Source organism: Cyprinus carpio, chromosome A9, assembly GCF_018340385.1.
Source record: "Cyprinus carpio isolate SPL01 chromosome A9, ASM1834038v1, whole genome shotgun sequence".
NCBI classification, from domain to species: Eukaryota; Metazoa; Chordata; class Actinopteri; order Cypriniformes; family Cyprinidae; genus Cyprinus; species Cyprinus carpio.
In genome coordinates, this window is record NC_056580.1 from 25968385 (window position 1) to 25981667 (window position 13283).

General features: G+C 34.5%; 1 protein-coding gene across 12 annotated transcripts in view; it reads right to left on the reverse strand.

Annotated features, from left to right (window-relative positions):
* The window catches only part of LOC109094866 (tensin-1-like), a 220440-nt gene that overhangs the window by 136405 nt on the left and 70752 nt on the right, over positions 1 to 13283 (reverse strand). For all 12 annotated transcript variants that reach the window (XM_042764243.1, XM_042764248.1, XM_042764241.1 and 9 more), the window contains exon 2: positions 1908 to 2022. In XM_042764243.1, coding sequence (XP_042620177.1) covers positions 1908 to 2022 — 115 coding nt within the window. The remainder of the gene's footprint in view (positions 1 to 1907; positions 2023 to 13283) is intronic.

Here is a 13283-nt window from a genome sequence, read left to right on the forward strand (position 1 = left end):
AGAAGAGCGAGAAAATAAATATAAAATATTATAACATACATTATTAAAAATAAATAATTACAAAATTCAATTCAAATCTAATGGTAAAACTAGTACAGACAAATACATACCATAAAAGATAACATCTATTTACCTTATCTGTCATAGACTGAATACAGCTTAAAGTCTCTTTTTATTTTAATATTGTTTTAAAAAATAAAAAAACTTTAATGTATTGAACCTGAAACATGCCATCTTGTGCAGGACTTGTTCTGGATCTGAAGGTTTCTGCTGTCGGTGATCATCAGACATCTCTGATCCTGCCAGAGCTTTTGCAGCTATTGGCACTGACAAAAGTTTAACCACAAAACCCTCTCTTGATACCGGAGTTTCTACTGGCAGTGCTCAGTTTTATGTAACAGATGATAATAAAGCGGTGCAGAGGGGAAACAGAACCCTAGCATGAATACTGTCTTCATACTGAATTTGAAAGCTTGAATGCTTTTTACCATGACCCTTTATGAGCAGATATGTCCTAACTCTAACCAATCAGCAGAAGAACATGGTCAAGACTGAGTAAGTGTGATGGCTAGGACAAAACAACAAGTAAAACTGCCAGTCTGTCTGTGGAAGCGCATTAATAATTAGTTACAGGAAAGACTTTTGCAAACACTGACAAAAATTATCTATATTTCTATCAAAAGCACAGTGATATATAATAAATATCTGTATTTCTGATCATGTCCATCCATCAAAATCCATCTTTCCTGTGCGAATATTCAGCCACTTAAATGTAATTAATACACATTGTTTGCTAAACTAAAGTGTCATTATTTTTAAGGGATACTCCACCCAAAAATGGAAATTCTGTTATTATTTACTCTCCCTCATGTCATTCCAACTGGCTGTGGCTCGCATCAAGTTCAAGACATTGATGCTTGCATATAGAACAGCCACGGGCTCAGCACCCTCCTTCTTCCACTCACGCAGACCCCCTCCAGAAGCCTTAAAAAATCTACAAGTGAGGGACGATTCATGGTACCATCACAGAGAGGCACAAAATCACTTTCCAGAACATTTTCGTTCACCGTTCCCAGCTGGTGGAATGGTCTTCCCACCCCCATCCGGAATGCTGAATCACTGACACTTTCCAAGCGACAACTGAAAAATCATCTCTTTCATCAACATTTGACTGCAAAACAAAAACAAAAAATTCCTTAATCCATCCCTGTCTAGCTTGAACTAATCTGAACAATGTCTGAAACTTATATATATAATAGAAGTCAATGGGAGCTGAAACTTTTTGGTTACCAACATTCTTTAAAATATCTGCTTTTTTTCCACAAAAGAAAGTCATACAAGTTTGGAAATACATGAGGGTGTGTAAACGATGACAGATGACTACAGGCAACTGTCTAGTTCACCTATGCTTAGAAATAGCCCTGGTGATGACTTCACTTTTGGCATGAACCCTGGTGCTAGTGCAGAAACGTCAGGCGTAAACCATTCTTCAACTTCTAGACCTCCCATGATGGAAGTTCACATTCCATTCTCGCTAAATCTTCACCACAACAGGATTCAAAACTGTCCTGAGGTGAATATCCGCCCCAACCATCCTGCCATAATGGGAACCTTGTGTTGCACTTTCACTCTCTAATGTCACACAAGCGGTGATGTCATTTCCAGAGGCCATTGCTGGCCTTCTGCAGTAACAGCCCTGCCTGTAACGCCACACATTCTCCCTCAGTGGCCTAATCGGGTTAATGATTATGTTTCATTAGAGGGGCAGACTGAATGGTCAGTGGGAGCAGCTGCCACCCCTCACAAACATCTCAACCTTTATCCATTAGCTCTCATCAGATGCTGGGACAGGCAGATGTTCCTAGTGGAAGACACCCCCCAGGCGGTCCACCCTTCCCTGGACTGACCTCTGCAGATGAGCCCCTCATTGTTTACAGTCTGCTTGCACACGCCGCAATGCTTCCCCTTCTTGAACGTCTTCAGCCGGAAGGTGTGGGAGTGGACGGCTTCAAACTCTTCAGGCTGCAGAGGAAAAGAAACAAGGAATATTATAGAGATGGCACAATAAGGACTCTTACTACTTACAAATACAGCAATAAGAAAGAAAGAAAGAAAGAAAGAAAGAAAGAAAGAAAGAAAGAAAGAAAGAAAGAAAGAAAGAAAGAAAGAAAGAAAGAAAGAAAGAGAAATAATAATACCTCGACCAATCAAAGGAACCATCATTTCAAACAAACAGTCAATAAAGTCTAACGCAAGAATTAAAATACTGTAAAAATCTACTTAAAAATAATCAAGACATGTTTTCACACTACGTAAACACAAGGACATATAATAATATTTTGCAGCATTATAACAATATAATTGAGCAATATAAACAATAACATTAATAAACAGCAACATTTACCTGATTATGTTTTCATAAAATATGCTCTGTAAACGCATTTATGTCATGAAACGAAACAAAAACAAAACACTGAATCAAAGTTTTGAATCAATTAACTAAAATGGACAGTTTGAACCAATTCATGAAGTATAAAAATATAAAATGTCTATTATAAATGAATGGCCAAAAAAGCACAATAAAACCAATATATATATATATATATATATATATATATATATATATATATATATATATATATATATATATATATATATATATATATATATATATATATATATATATATACACACACATATATAATCTAATTAAATAACATAATTATATATAATTATATATGTATGTGTACGTAGATTTTTATATTGCTATTTTTATGCTTAATTTAATTTTCTTACACTCACCAAGACCTAAAACTACAGTAAAAACTGTAATATTGTGAAAGTACTATGTAAAATAACTGTTTACTACATATTGAAAAGTAATTTATAAAGTAATTTATGCAAAGCTGAACTTTCAGTGTCACATGATCCTTCAGAAATCATTCTAATATGCTGATTTGCAGCTCGAGAAATGATTCTGGTTATTATCAATGTTGAAATAAGCTGGACTGCTTCATATTTTTGTGGGGGAAAAATAGCTAAATTGTCACCTGACATTTTCTAGCAATTGCCATTATTTCACCCAGTGCCTGATATTTTCATGTCTTTTACATATGTACTGTATATCTCTATTCTTCTGAGTGTTAACATGTACAAGAAAGGCAGCTTATCTAAAGACAAAAAAAAAAAATATTGTGAACGCCTTGTTCTCTCTTCTCTAAAGTTAAAATTGAACCCAGAGCATTTTCAATGAAACACAGAACCTTGTATGGGAATGGTGCAGCTGCGTTTAGGTAAGACTGAGGCACCCTTTGCTTCACCCTCAGTAGGAGCTGAGAGGGGAGAGAGGGGCCATCCAAAAACAAGAAAGATATGGACAGGATTTGGGCCGCTGCAGGTGTGTTATGTAAGCTGGAACCTTGAATTTGGATCTGACAGGCACAGATGGGCTGTGCTCCCCTGAGCAGACCCCCTTCTTTCAGGCCCCCATGTTTTCAATTTACATAATGATGTCTGACGTTTATTTTTTCTGCCAAGATTTAATGTTCAAGCAAGAGATATGAGCAAGAGAATGCTAAAGAACATAAGTTAGTTAATTTGTTGATATCATGCATGATGACCAGTAACTTAAGTCTATGATGATTTAACACTTCATGGGGAAAAGTTTGGAAACATTACTATTTTTAATGTTTTTGAAAGAAGTTTCTTCTGCTCATCAAGCCTGCATTTATTTGATCAAAAATACAGAAAAAAAAATGTAATATTGTGATATATTATTACAATTTAAAATAATTGTTTTTAAATTTAGTATACTTTAAATTATCATTTATTTCTGTGATGCAAAGCTGAATTTTTAGGATCATTATCACATGATCCTTTAGAAATCATTCTAATATGATGATTCATTATCAAAGCTGGAAACAGTTCTGCTGCTTAATATTTTTTCAGAACATGTGATACTTTTTTAGGATACTTTGATGAATAAAAAGTAAAAAAAAAAAAAAAAAAAAAAGAAGCTATGTTTTTAAATATAAATATTTAGTAATAACAATATACACTACTGGTCAGTAATTTGGGGTCAGTAATTTTTTTTTCTTTTTTTTTTTTAAAAAAAATCAATACTTTTATTCAGCAAGGATGTGTTAAATTGATAAAAAAAGTGATAGTAAAGAAAATATATTATTAGAAATATATTATTAGAAGTTTTTTTTTTTTTTTTTTATAAATGCAGCTTTTTTTACCTTTTATTCATCAAATATATTAGACAGCAGAACTGTTTCCAACACTCATAATAAATCAGAATGATCATGTGATAGACTGGATGTTACATGTGACACTGAAGGCTGGAGTAATGACGCTGAAAATTCAGCTTTGCATCACAGGAATAATTTTTTTTTTTTTTTTAAAGTATATTCAAATAGAAAACTATTATTTTAAGTTGTAATACTATATCACAATATTACTGTTTTTCTGTATTTTTGATCAAATAAATGCAGGCTTGATGAGCAGAAGAGACTTCTTTCAAAAACATTAAAAAATATATATATACAAATATACACACCTGTACAGTGTATATATATATATATATATATATATATATACACACATACATACGCACACACATACACCAAAACTTAACTAAATTTAAAATGAAAACAAAATATATAAAATGTAAAAATTAAATTAAAAAATAAACAAAATATTAATCATATTGATAATAACATTTACATTTGTAAAAAAAAAACTATCATCTAAAAATAAAATTCAAATTAGTACTTTTTACTGATACTAAAATTACACTGGTACAGGCAAAGGATCACATAAAATAAAATGCATAAAATTTTTAAGAACGAAAATATAGGGTTGTATAGGACAAGTTAAATTACATGAAATTTAAAAAAAAAAAAGGTTTAAAAATGTTTTTTTTTTTTTTTTTTTTCTATAAACCTTACTGGTGTGCAACTGAATTTTTTCATGCAGTTTCAGCAGATTTGAGCACCATGTAGATGGCTCTTCGCTATGGCCACCAGTCTAGCTTGGCAGGGATCTGATATGTCACATATCTCATATATTGAGATGCTGATGGGGCAGCAAAGAGACCACTGGTGCTGGCCAGTGTTTTTCTGACATTTGGACAACAGATGCCCAAGTGTCTTCATTCTGTAACATTTGTCTGACTGAGCAATAATAACTAAAGGGGCGGAGCTTAGCAGACATCAGCTGCAGCATGAGGAAAATCCATGTATATGGAGGAAATGACTATACACGATAAATGTAATATCAGTCGACATCTGGATTTATAGACTGAGACTAGTCCAGGAAATCCTAGTCTAATTCTCAAATGTTTGACGCCACAGTAAACAAGACAGCTACTGAATCTGTACCAGCTCTATAAACAATATAATGCTAAATAATCTAAATTCTGTACCATTTTTATTGTCTTTATGATCTTCAATGGAAAGGAATGCTGTAATCATGCTTGAGGGTTAATTTCTTGCCATCTTCTCCCATGAGATGCAGTGGACAGACCAAACAAAGATGGTTTATCTGAAGACCTCACCGGAATTAAACTCCATGGGATGGTGTGACATTGACGGCTATGTGCCAACAATGACACGGTCTCATTTCTATTCCTCCATCAGGATGCGCCTGGGTACCAACTTAATGTGATTAGTCTAATCTAATTAGCCAGAAACAATCAATGAGCTGGGCAGGAGCCCCAGTCTGAGATCCGTGAGTCTTTAACAGATGCTGGATGATACCATCACAATCTACACATACAGATATTACACAGACTGCAGTCTGTCAGCTGCTTGTATATACAGCTCAGTATTAAATCCCAGGAATTAAACGAACTATAAAAAGACAATGTTCACCCAAAAATGACATTTCTTGTTATCATTTACTCACCCTCATGTTGTTCTAAATCTGTAAGTTGTTTCTATTGATTTTGCTGAAAACAAAAGGAGATTTTTTTGAAAAATGTTAACTGTCAATGACCAAAAATCTGCATAACAGCATCGAAGTAGTAATTCATATGGTTTGTTTGCTATATGCCAAAACATCTGCAGCCATACAGTGCTGAAATATCAATATTTCAGACTGACACTGATGCCGGAGGAGAAACAATTCTCACATAAACATATTACACATAAAATATAATACAAAGTACAACGGGGGAAAAAAAAAACTGTCATAAGCTATGAGGTGGAAAAAAGAACTGTGTTTGCAAATAGTTGCGTAGGAGAGGAACTATTTCTCCATCCAATCATCTGAACACTGGATTCAGACAAACAGAGCAGTGCAGTATTGCAATAATTATCTTCTTAATCAAATAAATAAATATTTTGTATTTATATATTTTAAATATATATTTATTTATAGTTTTTGTAAAATAATAATAATGCTTATAAACAATTATTATTGTTGTTATTAATATTTCATTTATTCATTTATATAGAACATGATGTATTCTTGCTGTTGTTGTTGAAAATAATAAGAAGAAGAAGAAGAAGAAGAAGAATTAAAACAGATAGTCCATATCAGTTACTGTATGTTAATAATGTTTATGTTTTTTTAAAGTTTTTTTTTTTTAATGTTAAATAGCTCACCATAAATGTGTGTGTTTTTTTTTTAACTTTCCCCTCAATAGGACTGGTATCAATATTAAAAATATTAGACTCTATAATACTTGGTACTGTATTGAAGGGAAAATAAGTTCTATGGGCCTAAAACAAAACAAAAAATCTGTAAATTTACTAATAATCTTCACTTCTTTCAAATCTCTCAAATGATGTGTCATCAACAATGATCAAATTCAATGCAACAAGTCAATCAGTAAAAAAGAATCAGTAAATAAATGGCAAAATGTTCACCTTGGGTGAAATAATTTAGAGAAAAAAAAAAAAAAAAAAACACTTTCTCACATTGCCACATTCTGCACATTCTGTACCTGCATTTGTACATATACTGATTGAGCCACAGGACACATAAAAAGAGAGCAAGAGAGAGCACAAAAGGCCATACAGGAAGATGTCTCAATCTCAACTCTGAAGCACTGACAGAAAGAATCTTGGCCCACAAATGTAACACACTCCTCTACTCATACTGCCTTGTTTACTCCGAAAATACATAGATAAATTTACCGCCAAAACAATACGGCCAGGCTCCGCTGTTACACAATTGTTTCAGGACAATGCAGGCGCTCTGGGATATGGGTTATTGTTGAGGAACGTTGTGGCTGGGGATGCAGGAATCATGGGGAGGGCTGGCTAACCTTCCACAGTTTACTGAAATGCATTGGGTTACGAATTACCCAATCCCATCACCCCAAACACTGCCAGCCTTTCAAATGGCCCATCTCACTCTTTCAGATGGGCACAAAAGCCGAGCCCCCGAAGCAGGGCACACATCATCTCCCATGGCCTGCGTAACTGTATACACAGCCCCCTCACCGAGACACTAAGCCCCTGGGAAAGACCCTCAGCCTCATTCAGACGACCAATCTATACAGCAGACAATACAGCCTCTCACCCCAGAGAGAGGACAAGGTGGGGTGGGCTCACCATGCAGACGGAGCAGGGCATGATGGGCTCCAGACAGCAGCGTGCAGACCGCTCTTTTCCTGACTGATTAAGAGTTTCAGAGGAGAAGCAACAGGTGATCAGACACTGATAGCTCTGTGGATAGGGCCATATCACTAAAAATATATATTTAATATTGTTCAACCTTTCAAATCTATATGTTAATATTTCTTAAAGTACAAACAAGTGAAATAAATCTTTAAGTACACAGACAAAATGCACATAAAATACACTTAAAAACAACTCTAAAAAACTATTTTTTCCTTTCCTTTTTTTAAAAGAAATTAATACTTTAATTCAGCAAGGATGCATTAAATTGATCAAAAGTGACAGAAAGTACTTTTAAATTGTTACAAAAAAAAACCTACTTCAAATATAAACGTTTTATTCATCCTAGGGAAAAATGTAAAGCAGCACAACATTGATAATGATAAGAAGTTTCAAATTAGCATATTTTAGAATGATTTCTGAAGGATCATTTGACACTGAAGCCTGGAAAAATCATGCTGCAAATTAAGGTTGGCATCACAGAAATAAATTACACAGTTTAAAAAAATATTACAATAGAAAATAGCAATTTTAAATGTTAATTTAACAAATTAATTAAATGTAACCATTTATTTTTTTTATTTATTTTTTTTTACAAATAAATGTAGCTTTGGTGAGCATAAGAGACGTGTTTAAAAAAAAAAAATAATAATAATAATTTTATCTTACTGACCCCAAACTTTTGAACATAATTTTTTAAGTACAAACAAGTTTAAAAACACATGGAACTGAATACAATACACAAGTCTGAATTCTACATACAAGTAAGTAAATAAATAAATAAGTATGCAAGTAAATAAATAAATAAATGATGATTAGAAACATTAACAGGCAATTAACTAGTTAACTAGTGACAATTTTTCTAGAGCAGCAAATTGGAATATTACAAAGATTTCTGAAGGCTCATGTAACACTGAAAATTAGAATGTTTTTACTGTATTTTTAGTAAATAAATGTAGCCTTTATGGGGAGCATAAGATAATTTATATATATATATATATATATATATATATATATATATATATATATATATATATATATATATATATATATATATATATATACAGTATACAAATGTACAGTATAGCAAATTATGGTTAAAATGTTTAATATACAAAATAAAATCAGTAAACTCATAAAGACATGGGGGGATTACAAAACTAAAAGTTTTTAGGGAACTTAATGGCCAATAAAGATCATTGTTTAGGAATTTTTTTTATTTTTTTATTTTTTTGTTATCTCCAAAATCATTGTGAACACAGAATAAATATCAGCCCTAGTTACGGCTGTCACCTCTGTTGTGTCAGCCTCTCTCTACATGCAGAGAGCGTCCCACTATGAGCTCCAGCAGCACCTGGTTTCAGATGCAGTTACCACAGAACAACAGTGATTCCAGATGGTGATGTGTGAGAGAGATGCTGCTGTAAAGCCACCTGTGATTCCCTTTGATGGCTTTCTTTGAACTTGACGTATGGGAAGAAGTTTCCTAGAGGAGCTGGAGGAGAAACATTCTATTCTCACAGTGCTGCAATGGGGCAGGACACAGACAGGAAGTGCTGTTCCGTGAAATACAGGTTTAGAACAATGAAGCTGATCTCTAAGTTAACTATTCCTTTAAAGGGGTCATGAAATGCCTTTTTTATTATTTTATACTGTTCTCTGAGGTCCACATATAATGTTATCAATATTTTTACATAAAAACATCATAATTCAGAAGTATTCTGTCCAGTTTTGACCTCCTTGTGTGAATGCTCTGTTTGAAAAATTGAAAAGTAAATGCCCACTGCTATGACTGGCTAAGAGTTCTGTATATTTGGCAGCCTACATCCTTCATAGATAATGCTGCTGTGATTTAGGTCAAAAACACAAATTCTCAGTACATATCAAATGATCTGTAATAACAGACAAAGCAATAGTGAGCACATTAATAAAACCAGTTCCTCACTTGTGTGGTGCGACATTACTGTCCAATATAGTCGCACATCATCGTCTTTTAGTTTCAATCTTTCTGAAAATCATACGTCAAATTGTTCCTAATTTGTAAACAAATCTGCGGTAAAATGACGTGAACAAAGGACCAAGTTCTTACTGACTTGGTCTGAAACTTCATTAAAAATAAACTTCATCCACTCTTTCCTAATGTTGGGATCAGGAGGAAGGCAAATACAACTTGAGCATCTTTATTGTTTGGTTTCTTCATAGACCTGCGTTTGTCTGTCTTGTTATTTACACTACATGTGTGAATCAGTGGGCGGAGCTAAACAGGCAGTGATGCAGAAGCAGGTGTTGATGATCTTCTGCGGAGGCTGGGTTTAGCCAAACTATTACATCATAAAGTGGCACATTCCACAACCTGTCATTTTGGCAGATTAGCTTCAATATAAGCTGTTTTAAACTAACAAGAAAGTTTTGAGCTCTGATACTTACAGAATGTTTTTAAAGTACAGTGATCTCTTACATGTCAAAAGGAATTTTGGGAATTTTGAATTCTCGGTTCACGACCCCTTTAATTGAGCTAATATGCCCTCATTTAGTTACTAAAGCTTCATCCACCAGGTCCAGGCCCCTCCTTTTTTCATTCCGTCTCTCACTCGTTCTGACACACTTTCACTATAACTCCATCCTTTCAGCTCGACCAGACACAGACTGGGCACACAGCCATCAGCAGTGAGGCAGGAAAGGAGGTGTGTTTCCGTCATAAGCTCACTCTGCTCAGGGGAGAAGCAAGCATGTGTCCCAAAAAGTATTTGGACACTTAGGTCACACTTAAAAATTTCTGAATGTCATTGATTAAGATATACAGTCAAACTATAGATATACAGAAAAAATATGCTAGCTAAATGTTGGCTTTGTTTGGAATGGAATAGAATACTAATTCATGTTCTTTTCATGTTCATTCTATTTACACACACACACACATTTATATATACACACACACACACACACACACACACACACACACACACACACACACACACACACACACACACACACACATTCAATATTTCAATATTAATATTTCAATATTTCAAACAGTAGTATGCAGCATTATAACATGACCATCAAGTTGCATGTTTAATTAAGCAAATGGCACCCTGTTATCATCTTAATTAATATTGTTTAGCCATTTTAATTAAAACAAATATTTTGGGAGTCAAATAATGAGTCAAAAAAAATTATTACAAATGATATTGTAATTTATATTAAACTGTATTGAATTGAGGCTTTGCATTGTGGGATACAGTGATAAACATACTACATAGTGCACAAATAGAAAGGAAAAGAAACAGATTTAGAAGAGTATGATAACATGTTATTTCAAACAAAGACATTTGGTTTGACCATTTCTATATATAATGTTATATATTGCAATTAAATTCATTTAGTTTTAAGAATGGGGTTGAAATTTGAGTACATGAAGGCTACTAGTCAACAACGAAGGGCCATTTGTTAAGGCTTCATGTTTTATGTCAGGGTACAGTTGGAAAGCATTGGTCTCTCCATATGAAAACCCCACCAAGCCTCATGGGAAAGTGTCTGTAGGCGTCTGCTGAGGCGTGGTAAATACAGCCATTCACCTACAATCCTCTTAGCATTTAATCTGTAAATTAACAATGTGAATGAAGTCATCCCAGGGTATTCAGATCTGCCCATAAGTGATGTTAAATTACAGCAGTGGTTACTTAAACACCTCCTCTTAAAAGCAGCATGCTACAGCGGATCGGAGTGCGGAGCACTAGCAGGCCCATCTCTAACATGCACACACACACAGACACACAGACACACACACACACACACAGCATCTTAAAGTAGTCATCGGATGCCCATTTTCCACAAATTGATATGATTCTTTAGGGTCTTAATGAAAAGTCTATAAAATAGTTTGGTTAAAATTTCTCAATGGTAGTGTAAAACAACACCCTTTTTACTCAGTCAGAAACAGCTCTTTTCAGAGCAAGCCATTTTGTAGCATTTTCCTTTAAATGCAAATGAGCTCTGCTGACCCCACCCCTTTCTTCCGAGCTGCTCTCAGAGAGACTGTTTACTTTAGCCACATTCATTATGAAACTTGCTAATTAGCACAATATTAGGAAAGGCAATTTGCAAAGATTCATTAAAAAAACTTATACTCACTTCTTCTGTTGGTGAAGCTGGATCATGAATGATTCGCGCAAACATAGACGCATTTAGGTAGATCGGGGGTGCATTCCCTTCAGAAACAAATGTAATCCACTGCGTCTTCAGTGGCTCAGATGTCGGGAGTAAATGACGACTGCTATGTTCATTATTACATCCAACAACAGAACACCTCAATGATTTAACGAGATGAAAAAAAACACTGGGTGGATTTTTATCATTATAGGGTGGTTGTGTACACACACTGCCAACACAGATTTCAGTTCAAACAACTTGTTAAAATGCATGTAGCATCCGATGACCACTTTAAAATGTATATTATCAGCCTGGTTTATTGGCCAAAACCTACATGAAACCTATATGAAATTAGTTAGTGCCTAAATCGCAGTGTTCTAATTCACTCACTCATTTCTTTCACTTCTTACTGATAACGCTGTGGCATCCACTAGAAACAGTGAATGAGTGAACAAGTATGTGCTTTTGGAAACAGCCAATGTTTTATTTGCTCAGTAAAGCTCTCAAAAATAGAGCCTCCAAGTGGCATTAATTAATTCTCCCTGTCCAATCATTTAGCCCTGTTAAACATTACTCATTCTCATATATCTGCCTCAACATATATGCTCAACACAACGACATAGCATAAATCTCTAAATCCCACACATACACTCACAGTCACCCTTAAAATTCACCTTATACAAATACACTCACCTTAAAGTCTGCTCATAAGTCACTTAAACACACACACAAACACTTAAAATCCAGCCTCGTGTGATTACCTGATACATCAATCACTCCCTCCAACCATACTAAGGCAAAAACACAACATCTTCACCTGCGAATGAACTCGAGGAGCTAGAAACGTGTGAGTGTTGCTAATCCAGGTAAAACATGCCACTACAACACTGGAGTTTGCCTACATCTCGGAAGAGCCCATCCCCATGTGTCTATAATGTTCCAGTGCCAGGATAAGACGGTTGGGTCCAGCACTGGGGCTCCATTCATTCACCTTAACAGTCAACAGCCACGCTTCTGTGATATTATACTGACAAAATACGGTTGGTTGCTATGTGGTTGATAGGGTGTTTCGGCTTGTTACTTACTGCTCCATGTATATACATGTCTCAAAAAAGCCTAGTGCAAATATGTGTAAAACTAAGACATAATACAACCTTGGTTAACAAAATCAGAGGAGAGGAGAGGAGAGGAGAGGAGAGGAGAGGAGAGGAGAAAGGAGAGGAGAGAAGGGAGAGGAGAGGAGAGGAGAGGAGAGGAGAGGAGAGGAGAGGAGAGGAGAGGAGAGGAGAAATTAAACTTTTATATAACTTTTAATAAATATATATATAAAAGTTTATTTTGTTTTTCTTCATATATATTTCATATATATATATACATACATGTGCTGGTCATATAATTAGAATATCATCAAAAAGTTGATTTATTTCATTAATTCAATTCAAAAAGTGAAACTTGTTTATTATATTCATTTATTACACACAGACTGATATATTTCAAATG